The sequence below is a fragment of the Papio anubis genome, chromosome 20, assembly GCF_008728515.1.
Source record: "Papio anubis isolate 15944 chromosome 20, Panubis1.0, whole genome shotgun sequence".
NCBI lineage: Eukaryota > Metazoa > Chordata > Mammalia > Primates > Cercopithecidae > Papio > Papio anubis.
The window spans coordinates 13822896-13849626 of NC_044995.1; the positions used below are offsets into that span (position 1 = coordinate 13822896).

At 48.1% G+C, this 26731-nt stretch overlaps 1 protein-coding gene across 3 annotated transcripts; it reads left to right on the forward strand.

Moving 5' to 3' along the window:
- Positions 1-3387: 3387 nt before the first annotated feature.
- On the forward strand, positions 3388-25092 carry ETHE1 (ETHE1 persulfide dioxygenase). Of its 3 annotated transcripts, none has more exons than XM_003915639.3 (7): positions 3388-3541; positions 3971-4115; positions 4282-4430; positions 20873-21002; positions 23574-23663; positions 24503-24619; positions 24896-25092. In XM_003915639.3, the coding sequence occupies exons 1-7, from the start codon at positions 3461-3463 to the stop codon at positions 24949-24951; spliced, it is 768 nt and encodes a 255-aa protein (XP_003915688.1). In that variant the 5' UTR covers positions 3388-3460; the 3' UTR covers positions 24952-25092. The 3 variants fall into 3 exon arrangements, with proteins under 3 accessions (XP_003915688.1, XP_009192903.1, XP_021786835.1); XM_009194639.4 differs by having other exon boundaries at positions 3440-3700; XM_021931143.2 differs by lacking the exons at positions 3388-3541; positions 3971-4115 and adding an exon at positions 15812-15872 and having other exon boundaries at positions 4328-4430.
- Positions 25093-26731: the final 1639 nt, after the last annotated feature.

Below are 26731 nucleotides of genomic sequence, written 5' to 3' on the forward strand. Positions count from 1 at the left end.
GGATTTGAATCCCTCAGCCTGGCCCTGCAGTCCGGGCAATTTGCGTTTATGCTTTGCTGCCCATTGAATGGGGCAGAGGGTGTGCTGATGGAAAAGTGGCCAAGTTAAGATAGGTTAAATCTGGCTGGGCACGGTGGCTCACCTCTGTAATCCCAGCACTTTGGTAGGCTGAGGTGGGTGGATTACTTGGGGTCAGGAGTTCCAGACCAGCCTGGCCAACATGGCGAAACCCCATCTCTACTAAAAATACAAAAATTAGCTGGGTGTGGTGGCATGCACCTGTAATCCCAGCTACTTGGGAGGCTGGGGCAGGAGAGTCTCTCGAACCCAGGAGGCAGAGGTTGCAGTGAGCTGAGATTGCACCACCGCACTCTGGCCTGGGTGACAGAGCAAGACTCCATCTCAAAAACAAACAAAAGAAAACCAGGTTAACTCAGCAGGGCCTGGAAGTGGGTGGAGGTGGCAAAGGTAGGAAGTCAAGGATAGTGACAAAATAATGATGGGCAGTTCCCATTGAGCACCTGTACTATGGCAGGCTGTTGAACTGTTTTCAACCTCATTTTGCAGATAAAAAAATTGGAACCCAGAAGAAGGTAAGTTTTCTGCCCAAGGTCCTACAGCTGAGAAGGGTGAAGCCAAGTCTAATTCTTAGAACATCTCACAGCTGAGCCTATAAACCCCTTCTAGGGTGTGTCTTCAAAGGACAGATAAATGGTCTAGAAATTCTGCAAAAACAACAGGAAAGGGTGCCAGGGGTGAGAAGGTCTTATTTAGGGGACCTTCTCAGTAAGGAGTTCCTTTCCCTGGCTCCTCCCTCCCCTGAGCTCCCCAAATCCCTACACCTCCCTGTGTCTCAGACCTGCTGTCCCTACCTCTCTCCCCAACCAGCCAGACTGAGTCACCTCTGGGTCCTCAGCTTTGTCTAGCTTGAGCCAGACATGCATGAGACCTCATGCCTGGAATAAATGAGAAACATTCTCTTAGTGTAGCAGGACGAGCCGCAGACAAAACTCCTCAGACACTGGATTAAAGAAGGAAGAGGTTTTTTATTCGGCCGGGAGCGTCGGCAGACTTGCGTCTTAAGAGCCGAGCTCCCTGAAAAAGAAATATTTGACCTTTTTAAAGGCTTACAGCTTTAAGGGGTCCACGTGAAAGGGTCGTGATAAATTGAGCAAGCGTGGGAAACGTGACTGGGGCCTACATGCATCAGCTAACAGAACAAAGTTTTACAATGCTTTTTTTCATACAGTGTCTGGAATTTACAGATAACACAAGTAGTTTAGGCCAGGGGTTGATGTTATTATTATTACTTTGTTTAACTCCTAGGGCCGGGTGGTGGTGCCAAGGTTGTCTGGCTATTTATCTTACTTTTGTTTCTTTCTCTCTTTCCTCCTGTCTTGTGAACTAGGCAAGGTGAGGGGAGGAGGGCAGCAGGAGTAGTAGTGGTCTCCTTCCTTATTAGCTCTGAGCTTGTCTCTACCTGCTTCAAGACTATCTGGGTTCTGGGTGTCTTCTCTTCCTTTTTTTTTTTTTTTTTTTTCAGACACTCTTGCTCTGTTGCCCAGACAGGGTTTTGCTATGTTGCAGAGGCGCAATCTTGGATCACTGCAACCTCTGCCTCTTGGGTTCAAGTGATTCTCATGCCTCAGCTTCCCAAGTATTTGGGTCTACAGGCGTGCCCCACCACTCCTAGTTAATTTTTTGTACTTTTTTTTTTTTTTTTTTTTTTAGTAGAGATGGGGTTTCACCATGTTGGCCAGGCTGTCTCAAACTCTTGACCTCAAGTGATCCACCCTCCTTGGCCTCCCAAAGTGCTCAAAGTGCCTCTCCATGTGCTCAGCCACATAATTTTTTTTTTTTTTTTTTTTTTGAGATAGAGTCTGTCTCTGTTGCCCAGGCTGGAATGCAGTGGCACGATCTCGGCTCACTGCAGCCTCCACCTCCTGGGTTCAAGCAATTCTCCTGCCTCAGCCTCCTGAGTAGCTGGGATTACAGGTGCACACCACCACGCCCAGCTAATTTTTGTATTTTTAGTAGAGACGGGGTTTCACCATGTTGGTCAGGCTAGTCTCGAACTCCTGACCTCGTGATCCACCCGCCTCAGCCTCCCAAAGTGCTGGGATTACAGGTGTGAGCCACCGTGCCCAGCCAGCCACATAAAATTTTAATGAAGCAATTTGATAGGCTCAAGGAAAAGCAGGCCTTCTCTGTGTAAAGGCATTAACACAGAGGCTGCTCTGAAAATAGCTCCAGGGACCATGCCCTGGAAACTCCAGAATTAAGATAAATGTTGTTGCGGGAAACCCCTCTTCAGAATCTCTGTATGGGACAGGATAACGCAGTGGTTCATACCTGTAATCCCAGCATTTTGGGAGGCCCAGGTGGGAGGACCTGGGAGGCCAGGAGCTGGAAACCAGCCTGGGCAACACAGCAAGACCCCTGTTTCTACAAAAATATTTAAAAATTAAAAATAAAAAAAGCTCTGCCCCTAGGCTGGAAATTAAGGCTGCTCTGATATCTCAAAGCGACATAGATCCTCCAGATGAGAGTGGGAATTCCTAGTCTCACTACTGCTGTGATTCCAAAGTGCAGTGCCGTCATCTCTGCTCACTGCAACCTCTGCCTCCCGGAACCGAACATATTTTTCTAACCATGACTATCCTACCACCCGCTAGAAAACAGCCCCACGGGACGCGGTGGTTCACGTCTGTAATCCCAGCGCTTTGGGAGGACAAGATGGGAGGAACGCTTGAGCTCAGGAGTTCGAGATCAGCCTGGGCAACATAGTGAGACCTCCATCTCTGCAAAAAACAAATAATTATATATATATTCACACACACATATATACACATATGTGTATATGTATATCTATGTGTGTGTGTGTGTGTGTGTGTGTGTGTGTGTCTGTGTGTGTGTGTATATATATATATATGTGCCGGGTGTGGTGGCAACGTGCCATAGTCACAGCTACTCAGGAGGCTGAGGTTGGAGGATCGCTTGAACCTGGGAGTTTAAGGCTGTAATAAGCCGAGATCGAGTCACTGCACTCAAGTCTGCGTGACAGAGCGAGACTCTGTTTCAAAATAAAAAAAAAAAGAAAAAGGAAAAGAAAAAAAACGGCCCCGAGGCTATGAGTGTACTAGGGCCTCTCCTTGGGTTTCTGCTTCTGTTCCTACATGAGTATGTCTGTGTGTCTCTGAGCGTCTGTCCCTCGCACTTTCAGCGTCTCCTGTTCTCTGTTTTCTTTAGGTCTCACAGCTTTCCGGCGTTGCACTTTGGCTTCCTCGGTCTCGCCCTCGCTCCAGCCCCGCGCGGCGGCCCCCCGCCCTCTGCCCCCAGGCGTCGGTGGCCCCTTTAAGGCGTGCTCCGCCCCCGCCCCGCCCTTCCCGGGTCAGTGAGGGAGCGCCGGGCTCCCGCAGGCGCTCCGCCTCCGCTCATTCCTGATTCCGCGGTGGGCGCGATGGCGGGTTCTGTATTGAGGGTCGCCCGGCGGCAGCTGAGCCAGCGTGGCGGGTCTGGAGCCCCCATCCTCCTGCGGCAGGTGCGGGTGGCTGGACCTAGGAGGGGACTACTGGGCGCTAGGCGGCAGCAAGGACGGAACTCCGGGGTCTCTTAATAGGGAGAGATCCGGAGGACCCACGCCTGCATCTTGCGGAAAGCGGGGTGGAGGTTTAGGGCTGGACTCTTGGGTCCTTTAAAGGTGAGTGGTCTGGGGGCCTCTGGGCTTGGGTCTGAACCCCTGGGTCCTCTATGAAAGAACGTGCCGGGGACCCTGATTTTGGGATGTTAGAAAGTTGGAACTGTTTTGTTCTGATAGAGGAAGGTAGTGGGGCCCCGGACTCCCGACTCCAGGGGAAAGAGGGGGCTGGGGTTTCTGCTTCTGGATCTTAGGAAAAGGATAGAGTCAGTCAGGACTACTTGGTGGGTGGAAGTCCGGTTCTGCGCTCTCACCTGGGTTCCCCATTCCCAGATGTTCGAGCCCGTGAGCTGCACCTACACGTACCTACTGGGTGACAGAGAATCCCGGGAGGCCGTTCTGATCGACCCGGTCCTGGAAACAGCACCTCGGGATGCCCAACTGATCAAGGAGCTGGGGCTGCGGCTGCTGTATGCTGGTCAGTTCGGGGACCAAACTCTTGGGTTCCAGCGGGGCTGGGCTGCAGTGTCAGTGGAATGGGAAGCCAGGGGCCTGAACTCCTGAGTCTGAGGGAGAAGGATCTGGGCTGGGACTCCCAGGTTCTCTCTGTACCCTCCTGGACCTGTCCCTCCTCTCTCTCCCAGTGAATACCCACTGCCACGCGGACCACATTACAGGCTCGGGGCTGCTCCGTTCCCTTCTCCCTGGCTGCCAGTCTGTCATCTCCCGCCTTAGTGGGGCCCAGGCTGACTTGCACATTGAGGATGGAGACTCCATCCGCTTCGGGCGCTTCGTGAGTTGGGTGCTGGGTCCCCAAGAGGGTGGTGGCCTGAACTCCTTAAACTGAAGGGAAGAGGGTACTGGGGGTCTGCGATCCTGAGTTCTTGGGGAGGAGGAACCTCAGGACCTGGGTTTCTGACCCCTGAGCTCATGTTTCTGGGAGGGGGCACCATAAACCCAGGTGGGGCACTGGGGCAAGAGGCTCTGGGCAGGTGGAGCACTGGCGGAACTCCTAAGTCAACAGCATTTAAGGAGTTTCCTTCCTAAAGCTTAGGGCCTGGCACGCATCTCCATAAAAGTTGATTAGGGTCTGGAATTCTGAGGGCAGGGCTGAGAAGGAAAGAGACCCAGTCCTGTCTTGCGGAAACCGTTTGAGGAAGGAGCATCTGGGTGCTTAGAACCTAGAGCCTAGGACTAGGATAAGGACTGTGAGGACCCTGAAGTGCAACATTTAAGGAGGCACTAACTCTCAGGGTCCTGTAAGTGCAGGGTCCGCACCTGCGAGTGAGCGCCTCCTTAAATCTTGCACCAACAGCCTCACCCTAGTCTCAGCCCTGCAGTTGCCTCACACTGGAAAGGTCTGAAGGTTCCTGCCTTCCTCACTCTCTTTGCCCCAGGCACCAGCGGGTTTCCGGCCAGAATTGCAACCGGGGCGTCGGGGGGAGGGTCAGGGAAGTTTCCCTCAGCGGGAGGGAAACAGCTGGCAGGGCATTTTTCTGATCAATTGCTAAAGATGTGTAATAAAGTTTTACTGACTTTGGGGACAGAAGACAGCCTCCAGGTTAAGAGTTTTGCTAAATAAGGACAGTTCATTTGAGTCAGAGTGTTTAGAGGAAATGAGGGCTGTGTGTGGGAAGAGAGTTTAGCTACAATGGTTACAGAAGCTTTATTTCAGGCCTTTTTCTGGAAGTAGGCAAAAATGCATTGTACATGTATGTGCATTGTACATAATAGGTGCTAACAAACATTTCTTGGAATGAATGTTGAAAGGTTTAGCTATGGTAGATTTAGCTTCAGGTTTTTTTTTCTTTCTTTCTTTCTTTTTTTTTTTTAATTTGAGACTGGGTCTCTGTCACCCAGGCTGGAGTGCAGTCAGCCTCGACCTCCCAGGATCAGGTGATCCTCCCACCTTAGCCTCCCTGGCAGCTGGGACCACAAGCATGCACCACCACACCTGACTAATTTATGTATATTCTTGTAGAGACAGGGTTTTGCTGTGTTGCCCAGGCTGGTCTTGAACTACTGGGCTCAAGTGATCCTCCTACTTTGGCCTCCTGAAGTGCTGGGATTACAGGCATGAGCTACTGCACCCACCCTTTTTTTGTTGTTGTTCGTTTGTTTGTTTTTGAGAAAGGGTCTTGCTCTGTCACCCAGGCTGGAGTGCAATGGTGGGATCATAGCTTACTGCAGCCTTGACCGTCTGAGCTCCGGTGATCCTCCTGCCTCAGTCTCCCAAGTAGCTGGGACTACAGGCACCTGCCACCATACCTGGCTAATTTTTAAATTTTTTGTTGAGCTGGGATCTCACTATGTTGCCCAGGCTTAATAGCTTTATTGATATAACCCACATACCATATGATTTATCTATTTCAAGTATACAATTCAGTGACTTTTAGTATATTCAGACTTGTTCATCCGTTACTACCATTAATTGGAAAATGTTTCCATTACTCCAAAAAGACCCCACACCCCTTAGCCATCACCCCTAACCTTCCCTTTCCCCTCCTCAGCCTTAGGCAATTTTTTTTTTTAAATTTGAGACAGGGTCTCACTTTGTTGCCCAAGCTAGAGTGCAGTGGTGCGATCTTGGTTTACTGCAACCTTCACCTCCCGGGTTCAAGTGATTCTTGTTTCAGCCTCCCAAGTAGCTGGGATTACAGGCATGAGCCACTAAGCCCAGCTAATTTTTTTTGTTTTATTTATTTATTTGAGATGGAGTTTGCTCTTGTTGCCCAGGCTGGAGTGCAATGGTGCTATCTCAGTTTACCGCAACCTCAGCCTCCTGGGTTCAAGCGATTCTCCCGCCTCAGCCTCCCGAGTAGCTGGGATTACAGGCATGCACCACCATGCCTGGCTAATTTTGTATTTTTAGTAGAGATGGGCTTTCTCCATGTTGGTCAGGCTGGTCTCCAACTCCCTACCTCAGGTGATCCACCTGCCTTGGCCTCCCAAAGTGTTGGGATTACAGGCATGAGCCACTGCGCCCGGCCACATTTTTATTTATTTTTTTGAGACAGAGTCTTGCTCTGTCACCCAGGCTGGAGTGCAGTGGTAAGCTCTCAGTTCACTGCAGCCTCTGCCTCCTGAGCGCAAGCGATTCATGAACCACCATGCCTGGCTTGTCTGAGATTTTGGAGATGGGGATCCATTTTTCTCTCCTTTATTTTTCCTTCTACTTTTAAAAAATGAATTGTTAGCCTGGGTGTGGTGGCTCACGCCTGTAATTTCAGCACTTTGGGAGGCCAAGGCGGGTGGATTGCTTGAGCCCAGGAGTTTAAGACCAGCCTAGGCAACATGGTGAGACCCTGTCTCTACAAAACAATACAAAAGTTAGCAGGGCATGGTGGCGCATACCTGCAGTCTGAGCCACTCAGGAGGCTGAGGTGGGAGGATTGCTTGAACTCAGAAGGTGGAGGTTGCAGTGAGACGTGATCACACCACTGCACTCCAGCCTGGGTGACAGAGCAAGACCCTATCTCAAAAAAAAAAAAAAAATTAAGGCCAGGCACCATATCTCATGCCTGTAATCCCAGCACTTCGAGAGGCTGAGGCAGGTGGATCACTTGAGGTCAGGAGTTCGAGACCAGCCTTGCCAACATGGCGAAACCCTGTCTCTACTAAAAATAGAAAAATTAGGCAGTATAGTGGTGGGGCACCTGTAATCCCAGCTACTCAGGAGGCTGAGACAGGAGAATCACTTGAATCCGGGAGGCAGAGTTTGCAGTGAGCCAAGATCTCACCACTGCACTCCAGTCTGGGTGACAAGGCGAGACTCCATCTCAAAAAACAAACAAACAAACAAAAACACTAGTTGTTAACATCCATTGAATGAAGTGAGTCCACATATTATACATGTGCATGAGTATTTACCCAGATCCCGATACAGAACTTGCCTATCACCCCAGAAGGCTTCCTTGCCTCACTTTCTGGCCAATGACCACCCTGCCAAGGCACCATGGTTCTGATGCATTTAACCACAGCCCAATTTTGCTTGTTCTGACCTTATAAACAGGACTTACACAGTTTATTCTTTTGTGTCTAGCTTTTTTTCACACGTGATGTTGTTTATACTTGGAGTTCTTTCCTACTGATTGCTATGTAGTAGCAGTTGGCTACCTTTTTCTGTGAAGGCCCAGATAGTAAATATTTTCAGTTTTTACAGGTAGTAGGGTCTCTGTGACAGCTACTCAGCTCTTATTGTGGTGTGAAAGCAGCCACAGACACTGCATAAATGAATAGGCATGGCTGTGTTCCAATAAGACTTTATTTGTGGCCTTTAAATTTGGTTTTCAGGCCAGGCTCACGCCTGTAATCCCAGCACTTTGGCAGGCTGAGGCGGGTGGATCACCTGAGATCAGCCTGACCAACATGGTGAAACCCGGTCTCTACTAAAAATGCAAAATAAGCCAGGCATGGTGGGGTGTCCCTGTAGTCCCAGCTACTCGGGAGGCTGAAGCAGGGGAATTGCTTGAACCTCGGCCGGGCCGTGGAGGTTGCAGTGAGCCCAGATGGTGCCATTGCACTCTAGCATGAGTGACAAGAGCGAAACTCCATCTCAAAATAAAAAAATAAAAATAAAAAATAAAATTTGGATTTCATATAGTTTTTTTTTTTTTTTAATTTTTTTTGAGACAAGCTCTTGCTCTGTTGCCCAAGCTGGTATGCAGTGGTATGAGCATAGCTCATTGCAGCCTCCAACTCCTGGGCTCAGGTGATCCTCCCACTGTAGCCTCCTGAATAGCTGGGACTATGGGCATGTGCCACCATGCCCAGCTAATTTTTTTTTTGAGATGGAATCTCACTCCACGCTTCCAGGCTAGGAGTGCAGTAGCTGTACATCTCAGCTGGACTGCAAGCTCCAGCCCCAGGTTCACGCCCCATTCTCCTTCCCTGCCTCAGCCTCCCAAGTAGCTGGGACTACAGGCCTCGGCCACCACACCCGCTAATTTTTGTATTACTTTTTGGTGAGATGAGGTTTCATCAGTGTTAGCCAGGATGGTCTCTCAGATCTCCTGACCTCGTGATTCACCCACCTCGGGCCTCCCAAAGTGCTGGGATTACAGCCATGAGCCACTGCGCTTGGGCTGCCCAGCTACTTTGTAAAATTTTTTCCCTTTTCTTTTGAGACGGAGTTCAGTTGCCCAGGCTGGAGTGCAGTGGGCCATCTCCCACTTCACTGCAGCTCAAGCCCCCTGGTTCACGCTTCTCTATTCTTTCTTCTGCCTCCAGCCTCCTGGGTGTAGCTGGGACTACAGGCTCAGCCACCAGCTAATTTTTTTGTATTTAGTAGAGACGTGGGTTTCACTGTGTTGGGTCAGGATATCCTCTGAGTCTGCTGTGTTGCTCAGGCTGGTCTCAACTCCCTGGCCTCCCAAGCAACCTCCTGCCTTGGCCTTCCAAAGTGTTAGATTACAGGTGTGAGCCCCACTGTGCCCAGCCTCATCTAGTTGTTGGCATGTTACTTTGATAGTTTTCAATGTGAAAAAAGTTAAAATGATTCTTAGGCTTATGGTTCATGCAAAAAATAGATGGTGTGTTCTGCCCCACTGCCACCTGCCCACAAGCAGCTGTGTGCTCCTGAAATCAAAGCAGTCCTCCTGCCCCCAGCCTCCCAAAGTACAAGTGAATTTACAGGCACTGTTTCACCATGTCCCTCATTCTCCGATTATTCAAAGTTTTGGTCATGAATAATGCTGCTGCATGACTTTTCCAACATTCAGAATCATTGAAACCCCAAGCACTTGGAGCCGGGCCACCAAATGATTTTAACAAATGTTTAACTTCTCTGAAAACCAGCTTCAACCAGTTGTTCATCTCACACAAAACATGTAATAAATTTCAAGGTTTCTGGCTGTAGAATAAAGTTTTCTTTTGTTTGAGAGACAGAGAGTCACTCTGTCACCCAGGCTGGAGTGCAGGCCAATTCCTTGGCTCACTGTAACCTCTGCCTCCCTCTGGGAGCCTCAGTTCCCTGCGCTAAAACACAGGGTTTATCACAGCACCCTCCTCTTGAGACTGTTTCAAGGATTAGCTGACTGCCTTGAGGGTCTCCAACCCAGAGGTTCCCCTTCTAGGTGTGAAGCCCAGAGACACACTTGCTCATGTGCACAAAAGACAGCAGGGGTGTAGGGCAGGGGACAAAGCACACTACACGATGACGCTAAAAGGCAGTGGATCACCGAAACAGGAACAATTCTTTTTTTTTTTCCTGAGACAGAGCCTCACTCTGTCGCCCAGGCTGGAGTGCAGTGGCGCAATCTCGGCTCACTGCAACCTCCACCTTCCGAGTTCAGGTGATCCTTCCGCCTCAGCCTCTCCAGTAGCTGGGATTATAGGCGTGCGCCACCATGTCTGGCTAAATTTTGTGTTTTTATTAGAGACGGGGTTTCGCCATACTGCCAGGCTGGTCGTGAGCTGCTGGCCTCAAGTGATCTGCCTGCCTTAGCCTCCCAAAGTGCTGGAATTACAGGTGTGAGCCACCGCGCCTGGCCCGAGTTTTTTTTTTTTTAATAAACAATGAGAAGTGAACATCTTAGCTGCCACAGGGCGGCCAAATCAGAAAGTTAGGCTTGCCTGTTAAATACGCTGGCTTAGAGAAGTACTGCTGAAAACACTGATCCCCCAGGTCCCTTAGAATCAGAGTCTGATTTAATTGTTCTGGGTGGGCACAAGGAATTGGCATGTTTTAAAAGCTCCACCATTGATTCTTATGTGACTCAAGTGTGGGTTTCAATACTTCCTCCTTTTAAAATTGTGAAACAAGTAATTTTTCTTCCAACATTTTATTATGAAAAATTTAAGCATAGAGAAAAGCTGAATTTTTTTTTTTTTTTTTTTTTGAGACGGGGTCTCACTTTGTTATCCAGGCTGGAGCGCAGTGTTGCAATCACAGCTCACTGCAGCCTCAGCCTCCTGGCTCAAGCAGTCCTCCTGCCTCAGCCTTCCAAATAGCTGGAACAACAGGTGTGCACCACCACTCCTGGCTCGCTTTTGTGTTTTTTGTAAAGACAGAGTTTTGCCACATTGCCCAGGCTGGCCTCGACCTCCTGGGCTCAGGCAATCCTCCCTCCTTGGCCTTCCAAAGTGCTGGGATTAGAGTGAGCCACTGCACCAGGCTTAAATTTTTTTTTTTACAGTGTACATCTCCATCCATCACTCCATCTTTTTTTCTTTTGAGACGGAGTCTCATTCTGTTGCCTAGGCTGGTGTACAGTGGCACAATCTTGGTTTACTGCAACCTCCACCTCCTGAGTTCAAGTGATTCTCTTGTCTCAGCCTCCCAAGTAGCAGTAGCTGGGTTTACAAGTGAGCGCCACCATGCCCACTTAATTGATTTTTAAAATATTTTTGGTGGAGATGGGGTTTCATCATGTTGGCCAGGCTGGTCTCGAACTCCTGACCTCAAGTGATCCACCTGCATTGACTTCCCAAAGTGATAGGATTACAGATTTGAGCTTCTGTGCCCGACCTATTTTTTTTTTCAGATGGGGTCTCGCTATGTTGTCCAGGCTGGTATTTTGAACACTGGCTAAGACGATCCTCCTGCCTCAGCCTCCCAAGTAGCTGGGCCTACAGACATGCACCATCATGCCTTGCTGTAATTTGTCTGTTTTATTATTAGTTATTAATTTATTAGTGTGCCTAATTTATAAACTCTATCATAGGTGCGTATGTATAGGAAAAAGCATAGTGTGTAGGGTTCTGTACTATCTGCAGTTTTAGGCATCCACTCCGGGTCTTGAAATGTATCCCAGGCAGATAAGAGGGGTTTACTATAGTTTTGAATAATGGAGGGAAAGAACTTGGGAACCAAATGGAAAAGAAGCTGAGAGCTTACTTGCCACCAGGGGGCAGTGTAGGCCGTGGGAACTCCAAGGCCAGCCGGCGGAATGCTTTATAGGATCCCTTCTGGGTTGTGTTTCTTTGATGAGTGTAGTTTCAGGTTTAGCTGCTGCAGGGAACAGATGAAAGAAAAGCTCTGGGGGTGTGTCACGGACATGATGCATCACGGAAGGGAAGAATGAATTTGTTGAAAGAATTTGGGGTTAGGCAGGCTGGGCTGTTGGGGAAATCACTGGACAAGTTTCAGGGACAATTAAGGGTGCTTTAGGTCAAGATGTTATGTGTTCCCCACCCACAATTTCTTATTTTGAATTTTTTAAAATCTACATTGAAATAATAGTACAAAATATAACAATACACAAGCACAGGCCGGGCGCAGTGGCTCACACCTGTAATCCTGGCACTTTGGGAAGCCGAGGTGTGCGGATCACCCGAGGTCAGGAGTTTGAGATTAGCCTGGCCAACGTGGTGAAACCCCGTCTCTACTAAAAATACAAAAATTAACCGGGCATGGTGGCACGCTCCTGTAATCCCAGCTACTCAGGAGGCTGAGGCATGAGAATCACTTGAACACCCAGGAGGTGGAGGTTGCAGTGAGCCGAGATCGCTCCACTGCACTCCAGCGTGGGCAACAGAGTGAGACTCTGTCTCAAAAGAAAAAAAAAAATACACAAGCACAGATTTCATCAGCCATCAGAGCAATTATGTCAGTACAGGTCACAAAACTTTTACAACTGCCCCCCTACCCCCGCCCCGTGAATGTTTTTGGGGAATGAGAGTGAAAATGGGCGAAAAGTCCATAAATAGTTTTGATCTTGCAGACTGTCAGGGTTCCCTAGGCTATACTTTGAGACTTACTCTTTTACAAAACGTTTGTCACATCTAACAAAATATGCAGTAACTTTATATCATCATTAAATATTCAACCTGTGTTCAGATGTCTTCAATTACCCTAGGAATAATTTTTACAGCTTTTTTTTTTTCTTTTTTTCTTTCTTTTTTTGGTAGAGATAGGATCTCACCATGTTGCCCAGGCTGGTCTCAATCTCTTGGGCTCAAACGATCCTCCCCTTTTGGTGATTCAAAGTGCTGTGATTATAGGTGTGAGCCGCGGTGCCCAGCCTACAGCTGTTTTCAGGAACCAGGATGCAATTGAGCTTAGTGTTTGGCCATTTATGTCTATTTAGTCTCATGTGTGTGTTTTCTTTTTCCTTCTTTGGTTTTTGTTTTGTTTTCTTTTTATTTTTTATTTATTTATATTTATTTATTAAAAATATTTTTGGGGCGAGCAGTGAGCAAACCTATAATCCCAGCACTGGGAGGCCGAGGCAGATTGGATCATGAGTCAGAGGAGATCCAGAGACCATCCTAGCTGCACAGTGAAAGCATGCGTCTCTACTAAAAAATACTAAAAAACTAGCGAGTAGAGTAAGCGGGGTACTATGTAGTCCCAGCCAGCTTCTCCCGGGGAGGCTAGAGGCAGGAAGAATAGGGCAGGCCGGAGCTTGCAGTGAGCTGAGATGCAGCCACTGCACTCCAGCCTGGGCAACAAGCGAGACTCCGTCTCAAAAAAAAAAAAAATTTGGATCTAGAACAGTTTCATATCCTTTTGCTCCAGGATATTACTTTTTTTTTTTTTTTTTTTTTTTGAGGTGGAGTCTTGCTCTGTCACTCAGGCTGGAGTGCAGTGGCATGATCTCTGCTCACTGTAACCTTTGCCTCCCAAGTTCAAGCGATTCTACCACCTCAGCCTCCCCAGTAGCTGGGACTGTAGGCGTGTGCCAGTATACCTGGCTAATTTTTTTTTTTTTTTTGAGACAGAGTCTTACTCTGTCACCCAGGCTGGAGTGCAGTGGCGCGATCTTGGCTCACTGCAGCCTCCGCTTCCCGGGTTCAAGCAATTCTCCTGCCTCAGCCTCCCGAGTAGCTGGGATTACAGACATGCACCACCACTCCTGGTTAATTTTTGTACTTTTAGTATCGATGGGGTTTCACCGTGTTCACCAGGCTGGTCTCAAATTCCTGACCTCAAGTGATCCGCCTGCTTCGGCTTCCCAAAGTGCTGGGATTACAGGCGTCAGTCACTGTGCTCGGCCTCCAGGGTGTTAACTTTTGAAGCTTCTTGACATGCTGTCTTCTAAAATATTCCACATTCTGGATGTGTTCAACTGTTTTCTCATGGTGTGTCATTTAACTTATCCTACTAAAACTTTTCTTTCCTATGAACTGAAGTAGATTGTAGATATTTTTGTTTTAGTTAATAATAATAGGCTGGACACAGTGGTTCACACCTATAATCCCAGGACTTTGGGAGGTTGCGGTGGGAGGATAGTTTGAGCCCAGGAATTTGAGACCAGCCTGGGCAACATTGCAAGACCCTGTCTCTGCAAAAAATTAAAAACAAATTAGCCAGGCATGGTGGTGTGCCTATAGTCCCAGCTACTGGAAAGGCTGGTGTGGGAGGATTGCTTGAGCCTGGGAGTTCCAGGCTTCAGTGAGCCATGATTGTGCCACTGTACTCCAGCCTGGGTACAGTGTGAGGCCATGTCTCAAAAAAATGCATTATGTATATATATAATATAAAAAATATGTATAATATATATATAAAATATAACTATATATAAAAATATGTATTTTTTATATATATATATAATATATTATATATATATTTTTCCCCCCCGAGATGGAGTCTCACTGTGTTGCCCAGGCTGGAGTAAAGTGGCGTGATCTTGGCTCACTGCAACTTCTGCCTCCCGGGTTCACACAATTCTCCTGCCTCAGCCTCCTGAGTAGCTGGGATTACAGGTGCACACCACCACACCTGGCTAATTTTTTGTATTTTTAGTAGAGATGGTGTTTCACTATGTTGGCCAGACTGGTCTCGAACTCCTGACCTTGTGATCCGCCTGCCTCAGCCTCCCAAAGTGCTGGGATTACAGGCGTGAGCCACCGCGCCTGGCCGCATTTAATACATTTAACCTACTAAACATCATAGGTTAGTCTAGTCTACCTTAAAGTGCTCAGAACATTTACATTAGCCTACAGTTGGGCAAACTCATCTAACACAAAGCCTATTTTATACAAGAGTGTTGAATATCTCATGTAATGTATTGAATACTGTATTGAAAGTGAAAAACAGAATGACTGTATGGGTGCATGGAATATGATTTCTATTGAAAGCATATCACTTTTGGCTGGGTGCAGTGGCTCACGCCTGTAATCCCAGCACACTGGGAGGCTGAGATGGGAGGACTGCTTGAGGCCAGGAGTTCAAGACCAGGCTGGTCAACATAGTGAGAGCCCGTCTCTACTGAAAAAAAGAAATAAAATGTATCACTTTCACACTATTGTAAAGTCAAAAAATTGTAAGTCATCGAGTGCATCACACCTGTAATCCCAGCACTTTGGGAGGCCAGTGTGGGCAAAAATTAGCTAGGCACAGTGGTACATGCCTGTAATCCCAGCTACGCAGAAGGCTGAGGCACAAGAATCACTTCAACCCAGGAGTCTGAGGTTGCAGTGAGCCGAGATCATGCCAATGCGCTCTGCAGCCTGGGCGACAGAGACAGACTCTGTCTGGGGGGAAAAAAAAAAAAAGCCAGGCCTGGTGGCTGGCTCACACCTGTAATCCCAGCACTTTGGGAGACCAAGGCGGGCAGATCATTTGAGGTCAGGAATTTGAGACCAGCCTGGCCAACATGGTGAAACTCCATCTCTACTAAAAAGACAAAAATTAGCCAGGCATGGTGGTGGGTGCCTGTAATCCCAGCTACTTGGGAGGCTGAGGCAGGAGAATTGCTTGAACCCGGGAGGCGGAGGTTGCAGTGAGCTGAGATCACACCACTGCACTCCAGCCTGGGTGACAGAGTGAGACTGTTTACAAAAAAATAAAAATAAAAATAAATCTTAAGTCAGACCATCATAAGTCAAGGACCACATGTATACCAAGGGTTGAGCCACAGGGTATGTGTAGATTTAGCTTTAGTAGAAACTGCCCAGTAGTTTTCTGTGTACTCTTCCACCATGGTGTATGACAGTTTCAGTTGCTTCAAATCAATCTTTCATTCCAGCCATTCTGATGTTGTGTAGTGGCGTCCTATTGTGGTTTTACTTTTATTTCCTTGATGACAGATGAAGTTGGGCACCTTTTAATGTGTTTGTTCCATCTGGGCACCCTCTTTTGCAAAGTGTTTTTTTCAAGTCTTTGCTAATTTTTCTATTAGAGAGTCCATCTTATTGATCTGTAGGTGATCTTTATATATTCTGGATCCAAGAACTTTGTTGGATCCAGTACAACTCCTTTACCTGTGGTTTCACTTTCTGTGGTTTCAGTTATCTGTGGTCAACCATAGCCTGAAGATATTCAATGGAAAATTCCAGAGATAAACAATTAGTAAGTTTTAAATTGTATATCGTTCTGAGTAGCATTATAAAATCTCACACCATCCCACTCAGGACATGAATTATCCCTATGTCCAGTGTATCCATGCTGTATAGGAGTATGTTACCTGCTTGTTAATCACTTAGTAGCCTTCTTGGTTATCAGATAAAGAAAACCATAGTATTGGCCAGTCACAGTGGCTCATGCCTGTAATCCCAGCATTTTGGGAGCCTGAGGCGGGTGAATCACCTGAGGTCAGGAGCTCAAGATGTGCCTGACCAACATGGTGAAACCCCATCTCTACTAAAAAAAATACAAAAATTATCTGGGCATGGTGGTGGGTGCCTGTAATCCCAGCTACTTGAGAGGCTGAGGTAGGAGAATCGCTTGAACCTGGGAGGGGGAGGTTGCAGTGAGCCGAGATCATGCCATTGCACTCCAGCCTGGGTGACAGAGCCATACTCTGTCTCAAACAAAACAAAACAAAACATAGTATTTATAGGGTTTGTACTATCTCAGGTTTCAGATATCCACTGGGGTCTTGAAGGTAGCCCCTGCAGATAAGGAAGGACTAGTGTTTATGTTTGTAAATATCATTTCTCACTCTAAGGGCCACTTTTTTCACTATCTTTTTTTTTTTTTTTTTTTGAGACAGACTCTTGCTCCAGTGTAGGCTGGAGTGTGTGATCTCGGCTCATGCCGGCTCACACCTCCTGGGTTCATGCCATTCTCCTACCTCAGCCTCCAGCTGGGACTACGGCGCCCACTGCCAACTATTGTTTTGTATTTTTAGTAGAGATGGGGTTTCACTGTGTTGGCCAGGATGGTCTCGATCTCTTGACCTCGTGATCTGCCCGTCTTGGTCTCCCAAAGTGCTGGGATTACAGGCGTGAGCCACCGCGCCCGGCCCTTTTTTTTTTTTAAGGTGGAGTTTCACTCTTGTCATCCAGGCTGGAGTACAATGGTGCAATCTTGGCTCACTGCAACCTCTGCCTCCCAGGTTCAAGCAATTCTCCTGCCTCAGCCTCACAAGTAGCTGGGATTACAAGCATGTGCCACCACGCCTGGCTAATTTTTGTATTTTTAGTAGAGATGGGGTTTCACCACATTGCCCGGAGTGGTCTTGAACTCCTGACCTCAGGTAATCTGCCCGCCTTGGCCTCCCAAAGTACTGGGATTACAGGTGTGAGCCACTGTGCCCAGCCACTACTGCCTATTTTGTATTTTTAAAAGTGTAAAATATTATTGAATTTTATTTCAACAGTATTGCTTTTAATGACTGTTGAGTATTTCATTTTTATATTAGTGTGCTTACCTTTTTAAAATTGATTTGTAAGATCTGTTTGTATATTAAGTATATTGACCACTGTGTGGTTTGTATGTGTTACAAATATATTTTCCCTGCATATTGGTTCTCTTCAGATTTTGTTTATGGTGTTGCTGCCATTCAGAAACTTCTGACTGATCTTTTCCTTAATGATTTATCACTTTAGATGTCGCATTTGAATATCCCTTCTGTATTAGTCTGTTCTCACGCTGCTAATAAAGACATACCTGAAGGCCGGGCGCAGTGGCTCACGCTTGTAATCCCAGCACTTTGGGAGGCCAAGGCGGGCGGATCACACAGTCAGGAGTTTGAGACCAGCCTGACCAACGTGGTGAAACTCCATCTGTACTAAAAACACAAAAATTAGCCAGGTGTGGTGGTACAAATCTGAAATTCCAGCGACTCAGGAGGCTGAGGCAGGAGAATCGCTTGAACCGAGGAGGTGGGGTTGTAGTGAGCCAAGATTGTGCCACTGCACTGCAGCCTGGGCAACAGAGCGAGACTCTGTCTCAAAAAAAAAATTAAAAAAAAAACATACCCAAGACTGGGTCATTTATAAAGAAAAAGGGGTTTAATGGGCTCACAGTTCCACATGGCTTGGGAGGCCTCCCAATCATGGTGGAAGGCAAAGAAGGAGCAAAGGTACTGCTTTCATGGCAGCAGGCAAGAGATCGTGTGCAGGGGAACTGCCCTTTGTAAGATCATCAGATCACGTGAGAGTTATTCACTATCATGAGAAAAACCCACCCCCATGATTTAATTACCTCCCACCAGGTTCCTCCCACAACCCGTGGGGATTATGGGAGCTACAATTCAAGATGAGATTTGGGTGGGGACACAGCCAAACCATATTCTACTTTGGTCCCCACCCAAATCTCATGTCCTCACATTTCAAAACCAATCATACCTTCCCAACAGTCCCCCAGAGTCTCAACTCATTTCAGCATTAAGTCAAAAGTCCACAGTCCAAAGTCTTATCTGAGGCTGGGCATGGTGGCTCACCTGTTATCCCAGCACTTTGGGAGGCCAAGGCAGGCAGATCACCTGAGGTCAGGAGTTCAAGACCAGCCTGGCCAAAATAGTAAAACCCTGTCTATACTAAAAATACAAAACTTAGCCAGGCATGGGGGCACACGCCTGTAGTCTCAACTACTCGGGAGGCTGAGGCACAAGACTTGATTGAATCTGGGAGGCAGAGGTTGCAGTGAGCCAAGATTGCACCACCCCACCCCAGCCTGGGTGACACAACAAGATTCTGTCTCTGAAAAAAAAAAAAAAAAACCAACAAAATAAAGTTTCATCTGAGACAAGGCAAGTCCCTCCACCTATGGGCCTGTAAAATCAAAAGCAAGTTTAGTTACTTCCTAGATACAATGGGGTACAGAGATTGGGTAAACACATCCATTCCAAATGGAAGAAATTGGCCAAAATGAAGGGGCTACAGCCTCCATGCAAGTCCTAAATCCAGTGGGGCAGTCAAATCTTAAAGCTCCAAAAAGATCTTTGACTCCGTGTCTTACATCCAGGTCACACTGATACAAGAGGTGGGTTCCCATGGTCTTGGGCAGCTCTGCCCCTCTGGCTTTGCAGGGTACAGCCCCTCTTCTGGCTGCTTTCACGGGCTGATGTGGAGTATCTGTGGCTTTTCCAGGCACATGGTGCAAGTTGTCGGTGGATTGACCATTCTGGGGTCTGAAGGGCGATGGCCCTCTTCTCACAGCTCCACTAGGGGCAGTGCCCCAGTGGGGACTCTGGTGGCTCCCACTCCACATTTCCCTTTTGCACTGCCCTAGCAGAGGTTCCCTATGAAGGCTTCACCCCTGCAGCACACCTCTGCATGGACGTCCAGGCATTTCCATACAGCCTCTCAAATCTAGGTGGAGGTTCCCAAACCTCTGTTCTTGACTTCTGCTCACCAGCACGCCCAGCACCATGTGTAAGCCACCAAGACTTGGGGCTTGCACCCTCTGAAGCAATGCCCTGAGCTGTACTTGGCCCCTTTTAGCCCCAGCTGGGATGCAGGGCACCAAGTCCTGAGATTGCACAAAACAGCAAGGCCATGGGCCCTGCCCATGTAACCATTTTTTCTGCTAGTTCTCTGGGCCTGTGATGGGAGAGGCTGCTGTGAAAACCTCTGACGTGCCCTGGAGACATTTTTCCCATTGTCTTGGTGATTAACATTTGGCTCCTCGTGACTTATGCAAATTTCTGCAGCAGGCTTGAATTTTTCCTCAGAAAATGGGTTTTTCTTTTCTATCACATTGTCAGGCTGCAAATTTTCCAAACATTTATGCTCTGTTTCCCTTTTAAACATAGGCTCCAATTCCAAACCATATCTTTGTGAATACATAAAACTGAAATGAATGCTTTTAACAGCACTCAGGTCACCTCTTGAATGCTTTCCTGCTGAGAAATTTCTTCTACTAGGTACCCTAAATCATCTGTCTCAAGTTCAGAGTTCCACAGATCTCAAGGGCAGGGGCAGAATGCTGCCAGTCTCTTTGCTAACACATAACAAAAGTGACCTTTATTCCAGTTCCCAAAAAGTTCCTCATCTCCATCTAAGACCATGTCAGGTTGGACTTCATTGTCCATATCACTCTCAGCATGTTGGTCAAAGCCATTCAACAAGTCTCTAGGAAGTTCCAAACTTTCCCACATTCTTTTATCTTCTGAGCCTTCCAAACTGTTCAAACCTCTGCATGTTACCCAGTTCCAAAGTCACATTTTCATGTCTCCTTATAGCAGCACTTCACTCTACTAGTACAATTTACTATATTAGTCTGTTCTCATGCTGCTAATAAAGACATCCCCGAGACTGGGTCATTTATAAAGAAAAAGAGGTTTAATGGACTCACAGTTCCACATGGCTGGGGAGGCCTCACAATCAGGGTAGAAGACGAAGGAGGAGCAGAGAGCAAAGGCATGTCTTACATGGCAGCAGGCAAGAGAGCATGTGCAGGGGAACCGCCCTTTATAAAACTGTCAGATTTCATGAGACTTATTCACCATCACGAGACAGCATGGGAGAAACCTGCCCCCTTTATTAAATTACCTCCCATAACACATGGGGATTATGGAACCTATAATTCAAGATGAGATTTGGGTGGGGACACAGCCAAACCGTATCACCTTCCCAACCAGAGGTTATTGTATTTTTGTTGTTGTGTGTCACAGCTTTGTGGTTTTATTTTTCACACATTGAAATATTTGGCCGGGCGCGGTGGCTCAAGCCTGTAATCCCAGCACTTTGGGAGGCCGAGACGGGCGGATCACGAGGTCAGGAGATCGAGACCATCCTGGCTAACACGATGAAACCACGTCTCTACTAAAAGATACAAAAAACTAGCCGGGCTTGGTGGCGGGCGCCTGTAGTCCCAGCTACTCCGGAGGCTGAGGCAGGAGAATGGCGTGATCCCGGGAGGCGGAGCTTGCAGTGAGCCGAGATCCGGCCACTGCACTCCAGCCTGGGCGACAGAGCGAGACTCCGTCTCAAAAAAAAAAAAAAAGAAATATTTAATCCACTTGGAGTTTACTCTGATAATATAAGATTAGAGCCTGGGAATCTAAATTTTTACCAAAATATGCATCTAGATAAGACCTTGGAGTAGGGTGGGGCTTTGGGGACCCGTTTCATCTTGAAGGATTCTTGGTGACTCTCTCTGTACTCTGCCACCCCTGCCAGGCCTTGGAGACCAGGGCCAGCCCTGGCCACACCCCAGGCTGTGTCACCTTCGTCCTGAATGACCACAGCATGGCCTTCACTGGAGATGCCCTGTTGATCCGTGGGTGTGGGCGGACAGACTTCCAGCAAGGTGACCAGCTCCTTTATCCAGCCCAAGATCTTCATATAGTTACATGTGTGTCAAGTGTTGAAGTATCTGTTATAAGAATGAATGGATGGGCCGGGCGCGGTGGCTCACGCCTGTAATCCCAGCACTTTGGGAGGCCGAGGCGGGCGGATCACAAGGTCAGGAGATCGAGACCACGGTGAAACCCCGTCTCTACTAAAAATACAAAAAATTAGCCGGGCGCGGTTGTGGGCGCCTGTAGTCCCAGCTACTCGGGAGGCTGAGGCAGGAGAATGGCGTGAACCCGGGAGGCGGAGCTTGCAGTGAGCCGAGATCGCGCCACTGCACTCCAGCCTGGGCGACAGAGCGAGACTCTGTCTCAAAAAAAAAAAAAAAAAAGAATGAATGGATGGACATTAGACTTTTAGGAGGCTTCAGTATTAAATTCAAGGAGTTTCCCTGCTAGAGCAGTGGTCCCCAACCTTTTTGGCACCAAGGACTGGTTTTGTGGAAGTTAATTTTTCCATGGACCATGGCGGGGCATAGTTTTGGGGATTCAAATGCGTTACATTTATTGTGCACTTTATTATTATTACATTGCAATAGATAATGAAATAATTATGTAACTAACCATCATGTAGAATCAGTGGGAGCCCTGAACTTGTTTTCCTACACTAGATGGTCCCATGTGGGAGAGATGGAAGATAGTGACAGATCATCAGGCATTAGATTCTCATAAGGAGAACATAACCTAGATCCCTCCCACGTGCAGTTCACAATAGGGTTTGTGCTCCTATGAGAATCTAATGTTGCCGTGGATCTGACAGGAGGCAGAGCTCAGGTGGTAATGGGAGCAATGGGGAGCAGCTGTAAATACAGATGAAGTTTTGCTCAGTCACCTGTCGCTCACCACCTTCTGCACAGCCCAGTTCCTAACAGACCACGGACCAGTACCCAGGGTTGAGGACCCCCATGCTAGAGTATGGGAAGAGTTAGATTCAGGGGCTTAGCTGTTGGGGGACAGTTAGATTCAGGGGTGTATTAGTTACCTATTTGAGCCTAGCTTGGGCAACATAGTGAGACTCCCTCTCTAAGAAACAAATATAGCTTAAAAAAAAAAAAAAGAAGAAGAAAAGAAAAAAGAAGGGCTGGGTGTGGTGGCTCACGTCTGTAATCCCAGCACTTTGGGAGGCCAAGGCAGGTGGATCATGAGGTCAGGAGTTCAAGAAACCCCGTCTCTAAAAATACAAAAATTAGCCGGCTGTGGTGGTGGGTGCCTATAGTCCCAGCTACTCAGGAGGCTGAGGCAGAGATTTGCTTGAACCCAGGAGGCGGAGGTTGCAGTGAGCCGAGATTGTGCCACTGCACTCCAGCCTGGGTGACAGAGCGAGACTCCGTCTCAAAAAAAAAAAAAAAAAAAGAGCGAGAGAGAAAAAAAGAAGTTGTTAGAGCCAGCGGTTTATTTGCCAGGGAGCAATGATCCATTTAGAGTCTAGCTGCTAGGGGCAGTTAGATTTAGGAGCTTCCCTGTGGAAAGGGAGTGTAGTTTCAGAATCTCAGGGTTGGGCCATCCTTTGAGCATGTGTGACAATGTGGGGTTAACACTAGGCCTGGAATTTAGCTGCCTTGCAGGGAGAAGTGAGGCTGGATGAGAGGGAAAGACAGAAGCCATGATGAGATGGTCATGGGAAGCCACATCCCCAGGCGTCTTCCTCCCTCTTCCCTCTCTCCTTATCTCTGCATCTCAGTCTCTGTCTTTTTCTCTTCAAGGCTCCCAATCTTCCGTTTATCCATTCGAAGTACAGTCAGGAAGCTGAAGGATTTAGGCTGAAATGCAAGGTGGAAGAGAGGTTTGCCCCCTACTTAGGACTCAGAGCTGCTTGTGGGGACCATGGCGTCACACTCTCCTCCTGGGCCTCATGTCTTCAGTTTCTTTCTTTTTTTCATTTTGTTGTTGTTTTTTTTTTAGACAGAACCTCACTCTGTCTCCCAGGCTGGAGTGCAGTGGTGTGATCTTGACTCACTGCAACCTCCACCTCCCAGGTTCAAGCAATTCTCCTGCTTCAGCCTCCTGAATAGCTGGGATTACAGGCACCCATCACCACGCCTGGCTAATTTTTGTATTTTTAGTAGAGACAGGGTTTCACCATGTTGGCCAGGCTGGTCTTGAACTCCTGACCTCAGGTAGTCCACCTGCCTCAGCCTCCCAAAGTGCTAGGATTACAGGCATGAGCCACTGCACCTGGCTTTGTCTTCAGTTTCTTACCTTCTAGTCCACCTTCCTTGTTCAGAACCTTTACTTGACATCCCCTGGGTGACAGCCAAGGTCACAAATGACACTCTTTGGTGCTTCACGGTGTCATTCCAACCCTATTTACAGCCATGCTGAATTTCTCACCATTCCTCAATTCTTTGTACATGCTGTTCCATCTGCCTAGAATGCTTTTCCCTGTTCTCTACTTAGACAAAGGGATATTGGCAGGACATGAAGGAGATGCTTTAGCTATAGTGATTTTATCCTCTCACCCTTTTCTTGAAGGAAGGGGTTAGACAGAATCCTGTTGATCCACTGACCTCTGATCTTTCCTTCCCCAGGCTGTGCCAAGACCTTATACCACTCGGTCCATGAAAAGATCTTCACACTTCCAGGCGACTGTCTGATCTACCCTGCTCATGATTACCATGGTGAGGGCTTCCTGGAGGAGCCTGTAATCCCAGCTGTTCGGGAGGTTGAGGCAGGAGAATTGCTTGAACCTGGGAGGTGGAGGTTGCAGTGAGCCAAGATCACACCACTGCACTCCAGCCTGGGAGACAGAGTGAGGCTGTGTCTCAAAAAAAAAAAAAATAATAATAACTTTGAAAGGGGAGTGTAAATCTCTGTAATCCTTGTAGGGCATGAAGACTACCAGTCTCAGAAATTTCTCTGGGCAAAAAAAATTAAGTGTTTGAGGCTGGGCAAGGGGGCTCACACCTGTAATCCTAGCACTTTGGGAGGCTGAGGCAGGAGGCTCGTTTGAGCCCAGGAGTGAGTTCGAGACCAGCCTGAGTAACATGGCAAAACTCTGCCTCTACAAAATACAAAAAATTAGCCAGGCAGGGTGGCATGCTGCCAGCTACTTGAGAGGCTGTGGTAGGAGGATTGCTTGAGCCCAGGAGGTTGAGGCTGCAGTGAGCTGTGATCATACCACTATATTCCAGCCTGGGTGATATAGGAAGACCCTGTCTCAAAAAAAAAAAAAAAAGATAAGTGCTTGAGCCTGCTGTGTGTGGATGTAGAAACTATGTGACTGCCAGATGCCTGGAATTCTGCAGGGCATGGATTTTCCTGGGCCTTACTTGCGGAGCTTAGGGAACTGGGGAAAACTACATTTCCCATAGTTCCCATGGAGGAGGGAAAGCTATTTTAGGAATATTCTGGGAAGAACCCCTGCCAGAGAGGCACCCAAAGCCTCCTAGGGAATGTAGTTCTGAGAGGCCTGAGGCACTGGACTCCTTGACTTTCCTTCCCCTCCCTTGGCCACTAGGGTTCACAGTGTCCACCGTGGAGGAGGAGAGGACTCTGAACCCTCGGCTCACCCGCAGCTGTGAGGAGTTTGTCAAAATCATGGACAACCTGAACTTGCCTAAACCTCAGCAGATTGGTGAGCAGCTGGGGACCTGGGCTTCTCGGTATGAGAGAGGAGGGACTGGGAGCTTGGACTCCCGGATCTGAGGGAGGAGGGGCTGGGGGCCTGGGCCCCTGGGTCTGAGGGAGGAGGGGCTGGGGGCCTGGGCCCCTGGGTCTGAGGGAAGGAGTGGGCTGGGGGCCAAAACTCTAGTTCCCCGAAGAGGAAAGGTTCCTAGGATTTCTGGGTCTCCAGTGGGGCCTGGAGCTCTGCCTAGGCCCCTGAGTTTTAACCTTGATTTCTTCTTTTCAGACTTTGCTGTTCCAGCCAACATGCGCTGTGGGGTGCAGACACCGCCCCTTGCCTGATCTCACTTCTGTCAGATGCTCCCATCCAGTATTAATGCACTAGAGGGGAGGAGAGGGCGGCGTCCACACTGCACCTCTCCTTTCCCACCCCATGCCCGAACCCCAGCCCCTGGAGCTTCCTAAATAAAACTTTTAACATGAGTCTGACGTCTACCTATTTTCTAGGGGAACCAATTGGGTTTCTGGGCCGCAAGGGGTGGAGTTCTGGTTCTGTGGAGAGGCCAGGAGGTCTGGGGAGCCTGCAAGATTGTTTTTTTTTTTGAGATGGAGTCTCCCTCTGTTGCCCAGGCTGGAGTGCAGTAGCATGATCTTGGCTCACTGCAACCTTTGCCTCCCAGGTTCAAGCGATTTTCCTTCCTCAGCCTCCTGAGTAGCTGGGACTACAGGCACGTGCCACCACACTCGGCTAATTTTTTTGTATTTTTAGTAGAGACAAGGTTTCACTGTGTTAGCCAGTATGATCTTGATCTCCTGACCTCGTGATCCACCTGCCTCGGCCTCTCAAAGTGCTGGGATTACAGGTGTGAGCCACCACGCCCGGCCTGGGAGCCCACAAAATTTCTAACTCACAAGATCAAAAACAAACAGATATCTGGGGCAGATCTTCTCATCACCTTGGATTAGAACACCGGCTTGCTTTTGAGCCACTTCCCACTTAGCCCTGGGGTAAGGTACTTCACTTCTCTAGGCCTCAGTTTTCTTATCTGTAAAATGGAAGGAATAATCATAGGGTGTTGTGATGCTCTGATGAGTCAATGTGTGTGAGTGCCTGGCACGTGGCCTATCAGTGTTCACCATTAAAGTTATTATCATTTAGAATGATCTTTCGGGGCCGGGCGCGGTGGCTCAAGCCTGTAATCCCAGCACTTTGGGAGGCCGAGACGGGCGGATCACGAGGTCAGGAGATCGAGACCATCCTGGCTAACACGGTGAAACCCCGTCTCTACTAAAAAATACAAAAAACTAGCCGGGCGAAGTGGCGGGCGCCTGTGGTCCCAGCTACTCGGGAGGCTGAGGCAGGAGAATGGCGTGAACCCGAGAGGCGGAGCTTGCAGTGAGCTGAGATCCGGCCACCGCACTCCAGCCTGGGCGACAGAGCAAGACTCAGTCCCAAAAAAAAAAAAAAAAAAAAAAAAGAATGATCTTTCGGGTACTTCCTGGCTTGAAGTGACAGTATACACAATGGTTAAGAACATGGACTTTTGAGAGAATGAAGCCTGCGTTTTACCGCTTGTAACACATGTAGATCTTGCCTACATTTTTTGTTGTTGTTGTGAGATGGAGTCTTACTCTGTTGCCCAGGCTAGAGTGCAGTGGCACGTTCAAGACTCACTGCAGTCTCGACCTCCTGGGCTCAAGAGATCCTCCTGCCTCAGCCTCTGCAGTAGCTGAGATGACAGGTGTGTGCCACCACGCATGGCATAATTTTTGTATTTTTAGTAGAGATAGGGTTTCTCCATGTTGCCCAGGCTGGCCTTGAACTCCTGGTCTCAAGCAATCCACGTGCCTCGGCTTCCCAAAGTGCTGGGATTACAGGCCTGAGCCTCTGTGCCCAGCCAACCTTGGGTGCATTTGTCCTCCTCAGCTTGTATCCCCAAGTATAAAATGAAGGTAGTAGGCCAGGCTCGGTGGCTCACGCCTGTAATCTCAACACTTTGGGAGGCCGAGGCAGGCAGGTTGTTTGAGCCGAGGAGTTCAAGAACAGTCTGGGCAACCTGGAGAAACCCAGTGTCTACTAAAAAAAAGAAATGGAGGTAGTAATGACTTTCTCACTGGGCAG

Excerpts from the sequence above, each read along its gene's own strand:
- ETHE1 (XM_003915639.3), top strand. The coding sequence starts at position 3,461 with ATGGCGGGTTCTGTATTGAGGGTCGCCCGGCGGCAGCTGAGCCAGCGT. Across the intron at positions 3,542-3,970 it reads CCCCCATCCTCCTGCGGCAG|ATGTTCGAGCCCGTGAGCTG; the intron begins GTGCGGGTGGCT and ends CCCCATTCCCAG. Across the intron at positions 24,620-24,895 it reads GCCTAAACCTCAGCAGATTG|ACTTTGCTGTTCCAGCCAAC; the intron begins GTGAGCAGCTGG and ends TCTTCTTTTCAG.